The 20,907-nt window shown below is 39.3% G+C and overlaps 1 protein-coding gene across 5 annotated transcripts in view; it reads right to left on the bottom strand.

Annotated features, from left to right (window-relative positions):
- Positions 1-20,907, bottom strand: part of ehbp1 (EH domain binding protein 1) — a 433,955-nt gene that overhangs the window by 163,502 nt on the left and 249,546 nt on the right. For all 5 annotated transcript variants that reach the window (XM_063056084.1, XM_063056086.1, XM_063056088.1 and 2 more), the window contains 2 exons: positions 10,596-11,531; positions 10,426-10,467 (listed from right to left, as the gene is read on the bottom strand). In XM_063056084.1, coding sequence (XP_062912154.1) covers positions 10,426-10,467; positions 10,596-11,531 — 978 coding nt within the window. The remainder of the gene's footprint in view (positions 1-10,425; positions 10,468-10,595; positions 11,532-20,907) is intronic.

Below are 20,907 nucleotides of genomic sequence, written 5' to 3'. Positions count from 1 at the left end.
TAAATCCTGGCAGCCTTTCTGCAGTTTCCACATCCTTCCTAGAAATGGAACTGAACACAATACTCCCAAGTAAGATCCCAACCAAGGTTTTATACAGCTGCACATTACTTTGAAACCTTGAATTTAATCACTTAACTAATGAAGGTCAACACATAATATGCGTGCTTACCTTGTGCACCAACTTTGAGGGATCTATGGACTTGGACTCCAAGATCTCTATGTTTCTCCACATGCAAAGAATCCTGCCATTAACTTTGTACTTTGTCATCAAGTTTGACCTTCCAAAGTGAATCACTTCACACTTTTCCAGACTGAATTCTTTCTGCCACTTTTCTGCCCAGCTCTGCATCCTGTTTGTGTCAATTTGTAATCTATGACAACTTTTTACACCATGAACAACTCCAGTAACCTTCGTGTCATCTGCAAATTTATGAACACACCTGTCCACTTCCTTATCCAAGTCATTTAGAAAAATCATAGCACAGGGTCCCAGAACAGATCCTTACGGAACACCATTGGGAACACCACCAACCTCCAAGCAGAATAGACTCCATCCACTCACTGCTTTCTATGGCAAGCCAACACGGAATCTATACATTCATGTTTCTCTGGATCCCATGCCTCCTGACTTTCTGAATAAGCCCACCATGGGGAACCTTGTTGAACACCAAGGGTTCCTACACCCTACCATCCTTTCCCAGCCTCAATGGGAACAAATCCATCCAGAATTACATGCAGTGCTCTCTAACCAACTTCCACATTTCCATTGTAGTTGTCCTGAAAAGATCTGCTCCCAAGTTCCTGCCTAACAGCATCATAATTAGCCCTCCCCCTATTAAATACTTTCCCATAGCTCCTGCACCTATCCTCATCCAAGACCATGGTCAAGGTCATGCAATTGTGGTTACTGTCTCCAAAATTCACCCACCAGAAGATTTGTGACCTGACCAGGTTCAATGTCTAGCAGTAGATTCAATATATCTTCTTCTCCAGTCAGGCTATCCACATATTGTGTCAGGATTCCTTCCTGGAAACAGCAAACAAATTTTGCCCTGCTGAACCTCCTGCACTAAGGAAGTGCCAATCAATATCAGGGAAGTTGAAGTCACTATGACAACCGTTATCTTAACACCATTCTGAAATCTACTTACTGATCTGCTCCATATTATCTTTATTGCATTTGGTGGGGGGGGGGGTGTGGAGGAGAGCTATAGAATGATAGAATGCTCCCAATAGAATGATATGCTCCTTTCCTTTTCTCTTACTTCCACCCATATTGACTCAGTGGATGTCCCACCATGAAATCCTCTCTTTCTGCAGCTGCAGTACTATGCCTGATTAGCAATGCTACTCCCAACCTCTTAACTCCCTCCCTGGAACATCTTTTTGAACATCTACACTCTGGAACATTCAGTAGCCATTTCTGCCCTTGTGATAGCCAAGTCTGTGTAATAGCCATTACGCCATAATTCAACAGACTAGTGATCCCTGCTCTAAATTTATCACCCTTGTGCCCGAGGTTTTTTCCTGCATGAAAGTAATCACAATGCAACCCATCCAACTGACTGCAGTTATGTTCTATCCACTGCCTATCCTTCCTCACAGTCTCTCTGACAATCACATATAACTTTACACCAACTGCTTCATCATCTAACCTATCACTCTGGTTCCCATCCCTCTGCCAAAGTAGTTTAAACCCTCCCCATCAGCTCAAGTAAACCTGCCCTCAAGAACATTGGTCCTTCTCGAGTTCAGGCGTAACCTGACCTTTAGGTACAGATAAGGGATTACTTAGAAGAGACCCTAATCATCCACAAATCTGCCCCCTGCACAAATTCTTCAGCCATAATTCACCTGCAATCCTGAGATCACTACCTTGAGATCCTGCTTTTCAACTTCCTTCCTAGCTCCCAATATTCACTCTTCAGGACTTCATCCCTTTTCCTAGCTATGTCATTGGTACCATGTTTAACAGGCTGGCTCCCCCCCCCCCCCACCTTTAAGAGTGCTATGGGCTCAATCTGAGATGTCCTTGACTCTGGCAACTAGGAGACAACATGCATTCAGCAGTCTCTTTCACTTCCACAGAATTTCTTGTCTGCTCGCCTAACTATTGAATCCCCCATGACCACCGCTCTTCTCTTCCCTTCTGAGCCAGATTCAGTCCCCTATTACTGCAGCTTTCCCCTAGTAGGTTGCACTGCTCCCACCCCACCCCCAAAGCAGTGTACTTGTTACTGAGGAGAATTCATGGGTACTCTGCACTGTCTGCCTATTCCCTTTTCCCCTCTTGACAGGCATCCAGTGACCTGCCTCCTGCAACTGAGGTTTTAATGCCTCCCTGTAGCTCCTATCTATCAACTCCTCATTCTCCCAAATGATCCATAAGTCATCTGGCTCCCTAATGTGATCTCCTAGTAGTTACAGCTGGATGAACTTCTTGCAGGTGTAGCTATCAGGGACACTAGAGGCCACCCTGACTTTCCACATCATGCAAGAAAGAGGAGCCCACCATTGCCCTGGGTCCCCTTCTTCCCAGACTACCAAAAGTTTCAACATTTTGCTTATTTAAAATTTGGAACTCAACAATTTGGGACTGAAATTTAATTGAATTTCTTCAAACTTGGGTTCATTGATGAATAAGACCATTTAATCAAAGCTGATGTATGAAAAATGTTTAAAAGAATTAAATACTTAGTTGCTTACAGTCTTGGTCTAGGCTTTCTGAGGAGTGAGGTGAATATGTTCAGCATTCCACATGTATTACTAACCCTTATTTAACATGTAGTACAGTTTATTTGAATTTCACGTAACTAAAAAGCTAATGAAGAGTCATAGTCATAGTCATACTTTATTAATCCCGGGGGAAAAATAGAAGGAAAAGGGAGGAAATAGATGAGAGAAAACTGACAAGCTATATCAAAGTAAGTTGCAGAACATCCATGATATACAAAAAGAATAGTTAGGAAGACTGTGGAATCCCCGAGAAGGAGAGACAAGGAAATTAATAATGAGAAACAAGGAAATGGCAGTAAATTAATCCAATACTTTTCATCAATATTCAGTGGACGTTACTGTAAATACCGCAAAGATGAGCTAGTATTCAAAAAGGATGGATGAACTAGAAATAGGTATTCAATCATCTAATGAGACTAAAGACAGACAAGTTGCTAACACCCAACAACTTGGACAAAAGGACTTTATAAGAAATGGCTGCAGAAAGTGAAGCAATTGGTTGAACTTTTTTCAAATTTCAATTAGTTGTAGGATGGGAAAACTACAAAATCAATTCTCTTTTTTAAGAACGGTGTAAGACAAAAAGCGGAAAACTATAGATCTGTCAAAATAACTTCAGCCACTGGCAAGATGAATCTGGACAAAAGTGCCAGTCATTTAGAAAAACTTGCTGCAGTTAAATTGAGTCAACATCATTTTACAAAAGGTAAATCATATTTTATAAATTTGTCAAAGTGTTTCAAAGATATAACAAGCAGAAATGACAGAAGGTAATTTATAGCTACTGTGCATTTGGATTTCCAGAAGACATTTAACAAGATATCACATAAAAGTCAAATGCACAATTTCAGAGCTCATGATGTAAGCGGAAGAGCGTTAACACGGACTGAAAAATGGTTATTATACAAAAGACAGAAAAAATTTATTTTACTCATGCTGGTAGGGTGTATCTCAAGGATAAATCAAGTGGAGTAACTCAAGGATAAATTCTTGGCTCTAAATTATCTTCTAATTATTTTAATGACCTGGAGGAATGAATGCAAGGTATCCAAGTCTGCTGAAGATACTAAACTAGGTGGAAGGTCAAGATGCAATGATGATATCTAGACACTGAAACAGGATATAGGTAGACAGGATGTGTAGGGGAAAGCTTGGTGTGGAGCTTATGTGAGAAAACGAGGTCACGCACTTCAGTAAGAGGAGTCAGAAGGTAGACCATCATCTAAAAGGTGGAGAATTGCAAATTAGTTAAATACAGAGAGATCGATTATTTTTATGCATGAATCACAATTAGGTAGGTTCAATGAGTAGTCAAGAAAGTAAATAGCATACTGATATTTATTGTGTAGGATCTGAATGCTAGAGACAGGGAAGTATTGCTACACTTGTACAGGTTGTTGATGAAGCCACATCTGTGGTACCGTTCTTTGTTTTAGTCTTCTTATTTAGAAAAAACTGGAGGCAGTCAATTAAACATTCCACAGGTTTAGTTAAGGGATGAAAGGGTTGTCCGAATACTAGCAGCTACGTTTGTTGGGCCAGTATTCTTAACAGTTAGGGGAAATGAGGGGATGATCTTATGAAACATACAAGGTCCTAAGAGCACTTTGAGAGTGTAGAAGGGGAGCACATTTAGAAGGTGGTGGTCATTTTTCATATTTTCTTGCGGAGAAGAATTACCAAAATGTTCTTTGGATTGGAGGTATTCAGCTATAGGAAGAAAACTAGATAGGCTGGGTTTGTTTTCCTTGGAATGAAGGAGGCTGAGAGGAGACCTTTTGGAGGTATATAAAATATTAAGAGGGTCAGAATAAATTGTTAGCATCTGTTTGCCATGGTAGGGTTATCAAAAACAAGAGAGCATCGCTTGAAGGAGAGATCTCTTTCTAAAGGGGATCTAAAGGGATCTTTTTAAAACCGGGATGATTGGTATCTGAAATGCACTGTTAGAGGAGGTGGAAAAATCAGATACAATCACTATATGTAAGAGTTTCAGAAAGACAGTTGAAAAGGCAACAACATAATGTGGATAAATGGTATTATTGCAAGAACACTGGCATGGACATGATGGGCTGAATGGTCCGTTTCTGTGCAGCTGAACTCTGTGACTCAATGAGGCGATAGATACATTTTGGAATGACCAGGAAATTTAGGGCTGTGGAGAACGAGCAAAGAAAAGGAGTTGAGATCTGGAGCAGATAAGGCATTATCATGTTTGAGAGGAATGCAGTTATTCCTGTTCCTTTTTTCTTGTACAGGATTCAATAGATGAAGGTCCACTAAATAAGTAGGTTCAAAAGTGGAAAAATGGAATAATCATAAGAATACAGATTGATAAATCTACTCTGTTATAATGCTCATGTTTGTAATTCTGATTCTGTATTTTATTTCTAATTGACAAATCAGGTTTTTTAAAAAAAATAAGGGAAGTAATAGTCATGAGTTATGATTTACACTTTTGCCATCAGGTTTAGAGGCCATGCATCATGTTCCAAAACAAAGCACCACTATGTAAGTAGCACCATGCTGTCATATGTTCCACGCTATCTAATGTTGTTTCATTCAAAAGATTGATTTCAGGATTTAATCTGGAGAAAAGACTTAAATATTAAATAAAAAACAATTCATATTGAAGTAAGATTGAAATAAAGATCTCAATTTATGCTCCCATTATTCCAGACAAGTTACTTGTAAATTTTTAACTAAAAACTAAACAAACTGAAGAAATGCACTTGACATCTAATAGCAATAAATTGACAGGGATCAATTACATTAAATTTTGAACAAGTCTGTTGTCACACTTCACCATTACTAACCTTTATGGGCAAGGTGCACCCCTTGTAAGATCTCTTGCTCAATCTCTAAAGCATCTTCATAAAGTGTCAAGCAAGTGCATGGGTTCACGAATTGCCTATTTCTCTACAGTGAGGTGGTTTGCACAAGTAGAATGGGAATCCACAAAGCAAATTTTACATTTAATTTTCATCTGTTAGCACAGGACTATGATTCTGCATAAGATAAACACTGTGTGACCTGCTGGTGGGTGTGGTTATGGGGGGAAATACTTCACAAAATAAGCAATAAAAATGAGCTGCTCTTTGGGGTGCTTAATTTTCTCAAAACAGATAGACTGCTCTATTCCTAAAGACATATAACCAGTTAAATGTATCGCATTTTTCATTTCTAATTTTTTTTCCTGTTTGCTCGATAAAGACCGCCAAAGTTTTATGTAATCTAACTCTGCTCTCTTTCAAAAGCAGACCCTGCAAAACAGATCATCGCATTCTCTAGGATTCAATTCCATCAGCCATTGCTCTGCCCAATTTATAAACTGAAATATATCATCTGAGGCCCAAGACTACCCTCTCTCAGCAGTGCCAATTTTCCTCTCATCAGAAAATTTACCAAACATATTACCTAATCGAATGTATTAACATATACAGCAAAAGGATCCAAGCACCGATCTTCAGGCTTCACTATCACCCTCTGTCTTCTTTCACTAAACCAACTTTGGATCCAATTTTGCTTTAAGCTAGTCTTACTTTCCTTCTGGATCAGCTTTCCATAAAGGTTAACTGAAGTTCATGTATACCGCATCAACCATGCTGTACACAAAACATTTATTTATCCCTTCAAAAAAACTCAGGCAGTATCTCCCACCAACAAATCCATGCTGATATTCCTCTGCCTTTCCAAGTGCAGATTAATTCTGCACCTCAGATTTTTTTTTCAAAGTATTAAGCGAGAGAGAGTACTAAAAAGATTTAAGAGAATGGTACTGGGACTGGAGAGTTTGAGTTTTTAAGACAGGCTGGATAAACTAGCATTTTTTTCCTCTAGAGCATACAATACTGAGGGGTGACCTTAAAGAAGGTTATAATCATGAGGGCATAGATAAAATGAATAACCAGTATTCCCCTAAGTCAAGGAGGGGGTCCATAGTCTATAACTGGAGCGAATAGGTTTAAAGTGAAAGGGTAAAGATTTCAATGGGATCTGAAGGGCAATTTCTTTTCATACAAAGGGCGGTGCACATCTGGAACGAGCTGCCAGAGGAAGTGATAGAGGGCGTACACTTGCAGCATTATGATTAGTACATGGATAGGGAGCTTTATTGGGAGAAAAGTTGAATGCAGACAACTGCGTGCATACAAGTTAGGGCGCCAAGGTAGAGTCGTGGTTAGCACAATGCTTTACAATACAGGTGACTCGGGTTCAATTCCTGCTGCTGCCTGTAAAGAGTCTGTACATTCTCTCAATGGCTGCGTGGGTATCCTCCAGGTGCTCCGCTTTCCTCACTCAGTCCAAAGTTCAGTCCCACAGTACTGGATGGACAGTCATTAATCAAGTTGCCTCGTGATTAGGGTTAGTTTAAATCAGGGAATTACTGGGCAGTGCAGCTCAAAGGACCAGAAGGACCTGCTCTGTGCTGTATCTCAGTAAATGAATAAATATGGGATTAGCTCAGCCAGGCACCTTGGTCGGCAGGAATGAGTTGGGCCAAAGGGCTTGTTTTCCTTCCACTGATTTTATCCTTTCTGTCACTCTTTCTGTCCTCTAGTCATATTGCACCTCATCTGCGGCCAGCAGAGATTTAAATATTTTTGATAGTCATTATCCCTCAACCATCAGCTTCTTGAATCAAAGCAGTTAACTTCTCTCACTCCAATACTGAATTGATTCCACAACTTATGGACTCATTTTCAAGGACTCTACAACACGTTCTGAATATTATTACATTTTTTTTTGTATTTGCTCAATCTATGGTCTTTTGCACATTGGTTGTTTGTCTTTATGCAGTTTTTCATTGATTCTATTGTGTTTTTGTATTTACTGTAAATACTCACAAGAAAATGAATTTCAGGGTTAATATATATGGTGACATATATGCACTTCATTCACTTTGAACTTTGAAATATTTCCGTCAATCTCCTTCATTCTCCCAGCAATCTCCTCCATTGCCTCATCAGCAGCCTGTATTGGACTTGCTTTATTATCTTTACGTACTTGTATACTGAGATACAGTAAAATGCTTTTTTAAAAATGTACCACATTTAATAATTTATTGCATATGAATCATGTCATATGCAAGTACATCTTGATAGTAAAAAGGAAAACAGTGTGCAGAAGATAATATTGCAGCTACAGTGAAAGTGCAGTGCAGGTAAACAAACAAGTTACAAGGGCCACAATGAGATAGACTGGCAAATCAAAAATTCAGGCTCTGGGGATTTCCCCAACTCAATGCCCACCAAGATGTGAAACTGGATCATATTCATCTTCATCTGGATCCTGGTTCCATGTAAAATATTCTCAATCAAAGAGATTTAACTTGAGACAAGACTTAAGAAAAATGCTATGCTTTTTGGCACTTCCATTTGTGGCAAATTACCTTGCTTGGCAATGAATGCTAATTGTAAACACCACAAAACTGGACCAAAGAATTAACTTTCCTTATATGGAATGTGTATAAATCATCTGACTCTATTAACTTAATATTACGATAACATTGTGGAATTGGACAATTAATTCATTTGCTTTGGCCACGGTAAATAACAAGTAAACATTCAATTGCATTTTCAGAGTCATTGAGCCTGACATGAAGAATTAGTGACAGTATAAATAATATAAAACACTCATGGATGCTTTAGTTCTCCATCAATTATCGATTGTTGTTGATAACAGAACATTTTGCCTCTGATCAGAGCACATGTGTACCACTGATTATTTACTTAGAGATACAACATGGTATTTGGCCCAACAAGGCCACATGGCCAAATTACACCCATGTAACCAATTAACCGAACAACCCATATGTCTTTTGAATGTGGGAGGGAATTGGAGCACTTAGAAGAAACCCACACAGTCATAGGGACTCCTTACAGTGGTGGAATTGAACTCAGGTTATTGACGTTATAATAGTTCCACACAACCTCCAATCTCTGTATTAAAAATATATTTCTGACATTCCCCCTATACTTTCCTCCAATCACCTGTCATATTAGCCATTTCTGCCCTGGGAAAAAATCTCTAGCTCTCCACTCGATCTAAGCCTCTTATTATATTGTACATTGTACAATCAATTCACCTCTCACCCACCCTCTTTCACTCCAAAGAGAAAAGCCCCAGCTCACTCAATCTTTCCTCATAAGATAAGATCTCTAACCCAGGCAACATCCTGATAAATCTCCTCTGCACCCTCTCTCAAGTTTCCATATCCTTCCTGTAATGAGCCAACTAGAACTGAATCCAATATTCCAAGTGTGGTCTAACCAGCATTTTATAGAGTTGTAACATTACCTCACGGCTCTTGAATTCCCCAACTAATGAAAGCCAACACACATTTTGCCTTCTTAACAACCTTATCAACTTATGTGGCCACTTAGACGAATCTATGGAAATGAACTCCAAGATCCCTCTGTTCCTCACATTGCTAAGAATCCTGCCATTAACCCTACATTCTGCCTTCAAATTCAACCTTACAAAGTGAATCACTTCACACTTTTCCGTGTTGAGCTCAATCTGATTAAACTCAATCAGATGTCGATCTGCAATCTGTCAATGTCCTGTTGTAACTACAACAACCTTCTACACTATCTACAACAACACGGACCTTCATGTCTTGGACAAACTTATTAACGCACCCTTCCACTTCATCTAAATCGTTTCCAGAAATCACGAAGAGCAAGAGTCCCTGAACATAGAAACATAGAAAACCAACAGCACAATACAGGCCCTTCAGCCCACAAAGTTGTGCCGAACATATCCCTACTTTAGAAATTACTAGGGTTACCTATAGCCCTCTATTTTTCTAAGGTCCATGTACCTATCCAAAAGTCTCTTAAAAGACCCTATCATATTTGTCTCCACCACTGTTACCGGCAGCCCATTCCACACATTCACCACTCTCTGCGTAAAAAACTTACCCCTGACATCTCCTCTGTACCTACTCCCAAGCACCTTAAACCTGTGCCCTCTTGTGGCAGCCATTTCAGCCCTGGGAAAAAGCCTCTGACTATCCACACAATCAATGCCTCTCATCATCTTATAAGCCTCTATCAGGTCACCTCTCATCCTCCGTCGCTCCAAGGAGAAAAGGCCGAGTTCACTCAACCTGTTTTCATAAGACCTGTTCCCCAATCCAGGCAACATCCTTGTAAATCTCCTCTACACCTTTTTTATGGTTTCCTGTAGTGAGGAATAACACAGATCCCTGTGGAATAACACTGGCCACCGACCTAAAGGCAAAATACACTCCATCTAGAACCACCCTTGGCCTTCTATGGGCCATTACACTAACAGCTATGCTACTGTGCATCCCGATGATGCTCCCCTATTTTTGGATTCTGTTTACTCCTCTTTCATTTTCCTTTCCTGCAACCGAGTACTCAGAATTCGATTGAAAGTAGAGGTGAGAGTGGTGCGGGGGGGGGGGGGGGGAGTGAAAAAAATCCAAATTTGGATCCTTTCAATGCCAATTTATACAGTGCAGTCTCAATTGGATGTTTCAGGTTCATTTTGCAAAATGTCGAAGAATGTCTGATAGTATAAAGAGGAAATAATTATCCAAATTGTAGACTAGATGAATATCCTGATGTCCCTACTTTTAAAGCAAGCTTTAGCCTAAAAGAATCAACAAATTATGAGCCAATTCAGTAAGCAAGCTCATTATCGTAGTCTTTCTCTCACCTTTTCTTCAGTGACTTCTTCCATTTGTTGGGAAGAGTTGAGCTAAACCCCAAAGAAGAAAAAAAGAGTAAATGATGACTTTTCTTACAAAAAATGAATGAATGAATTAATGAATGAAATTTTCACAGCAAAATGTATCTGATAGAAAAATTATAATAATTCAGCCTTGCCTCTACATTTTGGTTCTGTTGTCCTGAATGATTCAAATGTGTACTGACATTTTCCGCTGATGGTTCATTTTCTGAATATTGCAATGTTGCATGTTTTTTCTTAATGAGATCTGCATCCTTGTTGTAACAGAAACCCAATTTATGGACTGGTGGTGTGACGGCTCTTCGAACAGGAGAAGTGGGTTCTGGACTTCTGCTCTTTGTACTCTCTGAATACTGAGGCTTCCCATGCTCATGGTCATAGCTGCTACTAGTGTTTCCTGAAAGTTTGTGTCTTTCTGTTACAATATCTTCATATACAGGTGATGGTACTTTATATTCCTTTTCATCACTGTCATTCGACAAGTCATTTAGGATGGTAGTATCTACTTTCAATAGTTTTCTTTTGTTTAATGATGGCAGTACTTGCTCTTGTGGCAGTGATTCTTCTACATTTTCATTTTTTCTGTTATCCTTCAATGCAGAACTTCTTAAACTATTCTGTTCATGAAGGTTATGAATATGCACCTCAGCATCAGTTTTAGTTCTTTGTGAGGAAGATATTGTTGTATTTATATTCAAATGACCATCAGTTGTCTGATGTTGACTTTGTGACTCGCCAGCAACATCACTGATAAAGATACCTTTTTCCTGAGATGAAGCATCAAGTAATATGTCACTGGGTTGTGGTGCAACTGGTTTAACTTCATTTATCTCTGCATAAAATTGCTCCTGATCAATAGAGCTGTTTGTATCAGTTTCAAAGTTACCAACTTTGTATTTGCTTTTACTGCTGTTTTCTTCAATCTGCACAACATTTAGTTCCTCCCCACTGAAATGCGCCCTTATTTGATAAAGGTATGTCATAACAGACAGTTTATCAGGAATGGCCAACAAAACCATATCTGCAGGCTCCAATAAACGTGATATTCCCAGGCTTGCAAAGCCATCATAAGCCTATGAAAGACAATAGCAGCAATTAGTCATTGTGATTGTTAGAATAACTTTATGCAGCTGAAATAGTTGTAACAAATAAAGTTATACAAAAAGACAACATTCATTAGTTCAATAGTAATAAACAAACTTTATTTTATTAATCTACATGCTATTTCAAATTTGTAAAGTAAATGATTTTGTTATTTCATGTTGACTTGCTCTATGTACCTGGATACTATGCCAGAGAATTGCAAAGAAACATTTTTGTGCAATATATTTGGAGACTTCTTTTCTGCAAGTTATAATGGGTAAATTACACAACCACATTTATGTTGCACACATGCAAGTCTATAAATTAATTTATACTTCGCTTGACTGTACCAGTGCAACAAAATGTACACAAGAAATCTTTGCACCTGACCTTCAAGGATAGAAACTCATCGCATTAATACGTTAATTTCCTATCAATGATCCCAAAGAAAAAGTAAAAAGAAAATCAAGAGTTTATGAACTATTTGATTATAATACAGTTGTAGATTATGTCACTAACACAATTAAGGCAATGCTAATAACTTGTTACACTTCCCTGGTATTAACTTATTCTTCAAATGAAAACAATTTTCATAAATGCATGATTAACAATCCAAAACAACCAGACACATTTTTAAAAAAGGAAGAGATAAACAGGTTATCAAGACCAAGGAAGAACATCAATATAAGCCTGCATATAGTAAAAACTAGTTATATAGCATTTGAAACATTGTTTAAAATAAAATGCACGTAGGCCTCTGAGACAATAAAAGGAGGATCATGTAAAGCTTCAAGATGAATTACAAAGTGGAGTATAAAAGAAGAAAGAGGACTTAAGATTTTAGACTGTTGGAGCTAGATAGTGGTAAAGGAAATAAAATGATGCAAAGATTTCCAAGGGAAGGTCAAAATGCAGAGTTGAGCTCGCAATCAGATCAGCCATAATATTATTAAATGGCACAGCAAGCTTGAGGGGACAATTCCTGCTCTTACTTTTTTTTGGTGTATGCATTTAAAGAGGTGCCTTGGCAAACAAATGGAGAAATTGAAGAAAAGGAATTATTACCAACCAAGGCCAAATGATAGTTACTTGAACTCACATGAAACTCAATACAAAGATAGCAAAGTGCTAATATGTCAGTGGGAATGAGATAAAAATTAGGGTTGTTAAATAAACTGAAATTTATACACGAAGCTGAGAATAGAAGAGCAATAGCTTTGCGTAAAATGAGGGTGGCAAAGGCACAAAGATTGAAGCAGACAAATGGAGTGCCTAAGATGAGCTGCACAACTGCTCTTCATCATGGACTGAACGTGGGATTGGATGATGATACAAAGCAAAATGCAAGTGTGGGTTGTAAGGAAAGAATTCTGTAAGAGGACTTGACATATCGAATGTATGTTAAAAAAAATGAGGTCACCCACTTTAATAGAAAAATATAGCAATGTGAAGTATGTCTTTAAATAGAGGAAAATTGAAAAATGTTGATATTCAAAGGGTCCTGGATGTTTTTGTAAATGAATCACTGGATGTTACCATGAAAGTACAGACAGCAATATTTTTAAATTACTTAGTAGAACGATCACATGGAAGCTGAGAAAATACTTTTTTTCTCCCTGAATATGTGAAAAGCCTGGAACTCATAGCCTGAAAACACAGCAGAGACAAGAAATTGTTATACAGCATTACTTGGATGTGTACTTGAAGGGTAGTGGTTTGCAGTGCTATGGACCTAGTACTGTTCAATGGTTTAGGTTGAGTAGCTCTTTCTGATGGTCTGAATGGCCTACTACTGGCATAAATTTTCCATGATCTATATATAAATACAGGTAAAACAACAAAACAATATCACTTAATTTACAAATGGATGCATCATATGATGCAAAAACATTTGCATTTTTCTATGTTTTTAATATCAGTACCTTTATCTAATCTACATTATGGTTATTTAGTTATCAGAATCTGGAGAATAAAACAATATAAAATAACAACAGGACAAGTTTGTATTGATAAGAGAATGTCAAGGATGTGTTCTGTGATAAGAACTGGGATATACAGGACCATTATACAGCAGTAATCCATCCTGAACCTTATCGCTGCTGATCAACCTTCTCTCATACTGTGCATGTAATTGCAGTGATTTTTGCTGATGGAAAATTCAACAAGATAATGAAAAAGAAGCATATCTAGATTAACTGATATATTTCTGAAAATAGACCAAAATAAAATTTATTTTACAAATACCAGTTAAAGTGGAAAGGTACAACATAGTCATGACCGGATAATGGATACTGCACAACACAGTTGTATTTTTTATGAGACAACTTATACAATTAATTTTTGAAAAAGATTTTAAAACATCAGGTTAGTTAAGGAACATGAAAAGAAGGAAGTATTTAATATAGGATGGGCTCAAACCAAAAGGATCTTAATGCTTTTGGATAATGCTTAGAAGACTGAGAAAACATAATAATTTTTAATAAAGTTCACAATTATCTACTTCATTCTGTTTTGTGGCAAAATGTTTGACTGTACAATCCTGTGAAAGGTTTTAATGCATCAGCAAATTGCACTTATAAACAGGTGGGGATTCTTGTAAGTAATCTTTGATACTGATGCTTTGGGAATTTTTCAAAACTCTGTCACAAACCAGACTTGGAGATATAATAACCAATTTGTGCCAGCTAACCTTAACATTTGTTGTCATTACTTTCAGGGTGAAAGAGGCGATAGTAGAAGATGAAGGAGAGTAGTCAGCTGTTTTGATTGTGGTAAATCTCAGAGATCACCCCCATGTGCTAACAAAATCTAGGAGAAAATAAGATGGCCTTTCTGCACCAGAACTTCCCATGTTACTGCCTGAGGCCCAGCCACTGCTGCGACCATTTTGCTGGACTCCAGGAATGAAGACATGCCCTTCATATCCACATAAGGTATATTTGGTTAAAATCAGAGCACAGATAGTAATTTTGGATGGGAAGGCCCCAGCCACCAACATTTCATTCTCATGTTTCTCTAGCATGTTAAAGATTTTCTTCAAATAACATAAATTTCAAACTTTTGTTACATTCTGCCACTAGTATGCACTATGTACAGAGCCTATAAAAAGTATTCACCTCCCTTGGAAGTTTTCATGTCTTATTGTTTTATAACATTGAATCACAGTGGATTTAATTTGTTTTTTTGACACTGGTCAACAGAAAAAGACCTTCGTGTCAAAGTGAAAACAGATCTCTACAAAGAGATGTAAATTAATTACAAATATAAAACACAAAATAATTGATCACACAAGTATTCACCCCTTTAATATGACACAACAAATAATCCTTGGTGCAGCCAATTGGTCTTAGAAGTCACATAATTAGTTAAGGTGTCCTAGCTACATATAAACCTGTGTGCAGTCAAGGTTTTCAATTGATTGTAGTAAAAATACTCCTGTATCTGGAAGGTTCAACTGCAGGTGAGTCAGTATTCTGGCAAAAACTACACCATGAAGACAAAAGTCGTCCACGAAGTCCAGTCCTGCTGAAGGGTCTTGGCCCAAAATGTTGACTGTACTCTTTTCCATAGATGCTGCCTGGCCTGCTGAGTTCCTCCAGCATTTTGTGTGTGTTGCTAAGACAAAAGAACACTCCAAGCAACTCTACAAAAAGGTTGTTGAAAAGCACATGTCAGAAGATGGATACCAGAAAATTTCCAAGTCAGTGAATATTCCTTGGAATACAATTTAATCAATCATCAAGAAATTGAAAAAATATGGTACAGCTGTAAATCTACCAAGAGCAGGCCATCCTCAAAAACTGAGACAGCATGCAAGAAGGGGACATGTGAGGGAGGCCACAAAGAGACCTATGACGACTCTGGTAGAGTTACAAGCTTTAGTGGCTGAGATGGGAGAGATTGTACATACAATAATTGCCCAGGTGCTTCAATAGTCACAGCTTTATGGAAGAGTGACAAAGAGAAAGCTACTGTTGAAAAAACAATTCATAGCAACAGTTTGCCGAAGGCAAATGGGAGTCTCTAAAGTCAGCTGGAAGAAGGTTCCATGGTCTGATGAAACCAAAATTGAGTTTTTTGGCCATCACACTAAACATTGTGTTTGGCTTCACTGTAGCAGGGCCCTGGAAGGCTTGAGAAGGTAGAGAGTAAAATGAATGCAGTAAATACAGGGATATCCTGGAGGAAAACCTGATACAGTCTGTAAGAGAACTGCGACTTGGGAGAAGATCTGTTTTCCAGCAAGACAATGATCCCAAGCAGAAAGCCAAAACTTCACAGGAATGGCTTAAAAACAACAAAATTAAGGCCCTGGAGTGGCCAAGTCGGAGTCAAGATCTCAATCCAATTGAGAATTTGTGGCTAGAATTGAAAAGGGCTGTTCACTCATGATCCCCATGAAATCTGACAGAGCTTGAGCAGTTTTATAAAGAAGAATGGGGAAAAATTGCAGTATCCAGATGTGCAAAGCTGATAGAGACCTATCCACACAGACTCAAGGCTGTAATTTATCCAAAAATAATGACTTGAAGGAGTTGAATACTTATGCAATCAATTATTTTGTGTTTGACATTTGTAATTTATTTAGATCATTTTGCAGAGATCTGTTTTCACTTTGACACTAAAGTCTTTTTCTGTTGATCACTATCATAAAAAGCCAAATTAAATCCACTGTGGTTCAATGTTGTAAAACAGTAAAACATGAAAGCTTCCGGGGGGGGGGGGGGTGAATACTTTTTATAGGCACTGTATATTCAGCATCCATCCTATATTCAATTCTAGACGTTTTCCTCGCAAATGCCAGGAAGCTTTCCTTATATCATACAAACAGTACAACTGGATAAAAGTCTGTAAATCACCATTCAAGTTCTGTCTGGGAAATGTCCCATCATCATCTACCTTCTAACACCAGCTCACCTCACCTGCTTAGACATGGTAATGCCTCACAAATTCATTGCCACAATGAATGGACTAATTAATTATAACTAGTTATAAAAGATCTTTGAACATGTTGTAACTTCTCAAATTCATAACTAATTGATTGTGACTTTTGATTTAAATCCTGTCAATCTGGTTTCAATCTCTGCAGCATTATCAAATGATTCTGAATAAAACTATAAATGGCACCTAACCAGACTAAAATATGCCTTATTCACTTTCTCAACAAATATCAACTTTGATCTTATACCAGGTCATCCCATTCTCAGGTTCTAAGCTACAAAACAAGGATGTCACTTACAAATGTGCTTATTACCAGCCCAAGCTCCAAGCCAACCTCAGATTATTTACTTAAGCATGCAGATTAATAGGCTTTAAACCAAACAACAGCAAATCAAAGGCCTTCTAACCCACATACAAGCCACTTCAGAACCAACAGAACTGGAATGGTAGCAAGCCATCCTTGACTTCAAAACGTGGCAAAAAGAAAGAACAAGTTTCAAGAGGCAAAACCTACCACACTCCTCCAATACTTGGCAAAATATGTTAAGTGTTTCCAGGAAGGATTCCTGACACAATAGGTAGACAGGCCAGCTAAAGGAGAGGACATACTAGATCTGGCAATGAGCTTGGTTAGGTGACAATCTCTTGGTGGGTGAGCATTTTGGAGACAGTGACCATTATTCCCTGACTTTTACCATAGTCTTTGACAGGGATAAGAGCAGACAGCATTTCACTGAGGGGTGAAGTAAAGAGCTGGGAAGTTGATTGGTTTTTCTATTTGGCAGAAACTTGGGAGCTAGAATTGGCCATGGATGCACTCAGGGAAGTATACAACGGAAATGTGGAGGTTATTTAGGGAGCACTTGCATGGTGTTCTGGATGGGCTTGTCCCATTGACGCAGGGAGAAGATGGTAAGGTGAAGGAACTACAGTTGACCAGTGATGTGAAACATCTAATCAAGAGGAAGGAAGAAGCATACTTAAGGTTTAGTAAGCAAGGATCAGACAGGGCTCTTGAGAGTTACAAGGAAGCCAAGAAGGAGATTAAGAATGGACTTAACAGAGCTAGAAGGGACACGAGTAGGCCTTGTGGAGTAGGATTAAGGACACCCAAGATGTTCTACTAGTAAATTAAGAATAGGAGGATGACCAGAGTGAGGGTAGACCCAATCAGGGATAAAAGTGGAAATGTACCTGGAGTCGGAGGAGACAGAGGAGGTCCTTAATGAATACTTTGCTTCAGCATTCACCAGTGAGAGGGACATTGATGAATGTAAGGTCAGCATGAAACAGGCTGATATGCTGGAACATGTCAATTAAAACAACGAGGATGTGCTGGAACTTTTGAAAAACATTAGGATAAGTCAATACAGGATTTAACCCAGGTTACTATGGGAAGTGAGGGAAGAGATTCGTGCACCTTTGCCAATGATGTTTTGAGTGATCGCTGACCACAGGAGTAGTGTCCAATGATTTCAGGGTGGCAAATACACAAGGAAATTTTCAGATGCTGGAAACCCAAAGCAACACATACAAAATGGTGGAGGAACTCAGCAGGCCAGGCAGTGTCTATGGGAAAGAGTAAACAGTTGGCATTTTGGACCGAGACCCTTCATCAGAACTGAAAAAAGGATGAAAAGTCAGAACAAAAAGGTGGGGGAGGGGACCAAGTACAAGGTAGTAAGTGATGGGTGAAACTAGGAGAGGGGGAGGAGTGAAATAAAGAGCTTGGAAGTTGACTGGTGAAAGAGATAAAGAGCTGGAGAAGGGGGAAATCTGATAGGAGAGGGTAAAAGACCATGGAAGAAATGGAAAGGGGGGGGAGCACCAGGAGGAGATGATAGGCAGATAAGGAGATAAGGTGACAGGGGAAATGGGAATTGGAGGAATGGTCAAAGTGGACAACTACTGGAAGTTTGAGAAATCGATATGCATGTCATCAGTCCAGAGGCTACCCAGACGGAATACAAGCTGCTGCTCCTCCAACCTGGGTGCGGCTTCATCACGGCAGTAGAGGAGCCAGGGACTGACAAATCGGAGTGAGAATGGAAAGTAGAACTGAAATCGGTGGCCACTGGAAGATCAGGGTAGGGAAATGCTATTTCTTTGTTCAAGAAAGGCAATAGGGATAACACATATAGTCCATCTGTTAAACCAGAGAGTCTTACATCAGTGGTGGGCAAACTACTGGACAGGATTCTTGGAGACAAGATTTAAAAGTATTTGAAGAAGCATAGTCTGATTAGAGATTGTCAGCATGGCTTTGTGAGAGGCAGGTCATGCTTCATGAGTCTGGTTCAATTCTTTGAGGAACTGATAAAACAAGCTGATGGAAGTAGAGCAGTGGGTGTGTATTTTCATCGGGCATTTGACTAGTTTCATCATGATAGGGTCATTCAGAAAGTCAGAAGGCATGGCATCCAGGAAAACTTGACAGTATCGATTCAGAATTGGCTTGCCCACAGAAGGTAGAGGGTGGTAGAAGATTGAACACATTCTGTCTGGAGGTGAGTGACCAATGGTGCTCTGCAAGGATCTGTTCTGGAATGCCTGCTCTTTACGATTTTTATAAATGACTTAGATGAGGAAGTGGATAGGTGAGTCATCAAGTTTGCAGATGATATAAAGGTTGGTGGTGCTGTGAATAGTGTAGAGGGTTGCATTGGACTTATTAAAACAGCTGTAGATAAATGTGTCCCCACTATATCGTTCAATCTTCCCCATTCGGAAGCCCTTGAATGAAGCATAGAAACATAGAAAATAGGTGCAGGAGAAGGCCATTCGGCCCTTCAAGCCTGCACCGCCATTCAGTATGATCATGGCTGATCATCCAACTCAGAACCCTGGACCAGCCTTCCCCCCATACCCCCAATCCCTTTAGCCACAAGGGCCATATCTACCTCCTTCTTAAATATAGCCAATGAACTGGCCTCAACTGTTTCCTGCGGCAGAGAATTCCACAGATTCACCACTCTCTGTGTGAAGAAGTTTTTCCTCATCTCGGTCCTAAAAGGCTTCCCCTTTATCCTCAAACTGTGACCCCTCGTTCTGGACTTCCCCAACATCGGGAACAATCTTCCTGCATCTAGCCTGTCCAATCCCTTTAGGATTTTATATGTTTCAATAAGATCCCCCCTCAATCTTCTAAATTCCAACGAGTATAAGCCTAGTCGATCCAGTCTTTCATCATATGAAAGTCCTGCCATCACAGGAATCAATCTGGTGAACCTTCTTTGTTCTCCCTCTATGACAAGGATGTCTTTCCTCAAATTAGGGGACCAAAACTGCACACAATACTCCAGGTGTGGTCTCACCAAGGCCTTGTACAACTGCAGTAGTACCTCCCTGCTCCTGTACTCGAATCCTCTTGCTATGAATGCCAGCATACCATTCGCCTTTTTCACCACCTGCTGTACCTGCATGCCCACTTTCAATGACTGGTGTATAATGACACCCATGTCTCGTTGCACCTCCCCTTTTCCTCATCGGCCACCATTCAGATAATAATCTGTTTTCCTATTTTTGCCACCAAAGTGGATAACCTCACATTTATCCATATTAAATTGCATCTGCCATGAATTTGCTCACTCACCTAACCTATCCAAGTCACCCTGCATCCTCTTAGCATCCTCCTCACAGCTAACACTGCCGCCCAGCTTCGTGTCATCCGCAAACTTGGAGATGCTGCATTTAATTCCCTCGTCTAAGTTATTAATATACATTGTAAACAACTGGGGTCCCAGCACTGAGCCTTGAGGTACCCCACTAGTCACTGCCTGCCATTCTGAAAAGGTCCCGTTTATTCCCACTCATTGCTTCCTGTCTGCCAACCAATTCTCTATCCACATCAATACCTTACCCCCAATACTGTGTGCTTTAAGTTTGCACACTAATCTCCTGTGTGGGACCTTATCAAAAGCCTTCTGAAAATCCAAATATACCTCATCCACCGGTTCTCCCCTATCCACTCTACTAGTTACAGCCTGAAAAAGTTCTATGAGATTCGTCAGACATGATTTTCCTTTCACAAATCCATGCTGACTTTGTCCGATGATTTCACCGCTTTCCAAATGTGCTGTATCACATCTTTGATAACTGACTCTAGCATTTTCCCCACCACCGATGTCAGGCTTACCGGTCTATAATTCCCCGGTTTCTCTCTCCCTCCTTTTTTAAAAAGTGGGGTTACATTAGCCACCCTCCAATCCTCAGGAACTAATCCAGAATCTAAAGAGTTTTGAAAAATTATCACTAATGCATCCACTATTCCTTAAGCACTCTGGGATGCAGACCATCTGGCCCTGGGGATTTATCTGCCTTTAATCCCTTCAATTTACCTAACACCACTTCCCTACTAACATGTATTTCCCTCAGTTCCTCCATCTCATTGGACCCAATGTCCCTTACTATTTCAGCAAGATTATT

This window comes from Mobula hypostoma, chromosome 8 (genome assembly GCF_963921235.1).
Source record: "Mobula hypostoma chromosome 8, sMobHyp1.1, whole genome shotgun sequence".
In the NCBI taxonomy this organism is placed as follows: domain Eukaryota; kingdom Metazoa; phylum Chordata; class Chondrichthyes; order Myliobatiformes; family Myliobatidae; genus Mobula; species Mobula hypostoma.
This window is presented reverse-complemented; position numbering and strand designations above follow the sequence as displayed.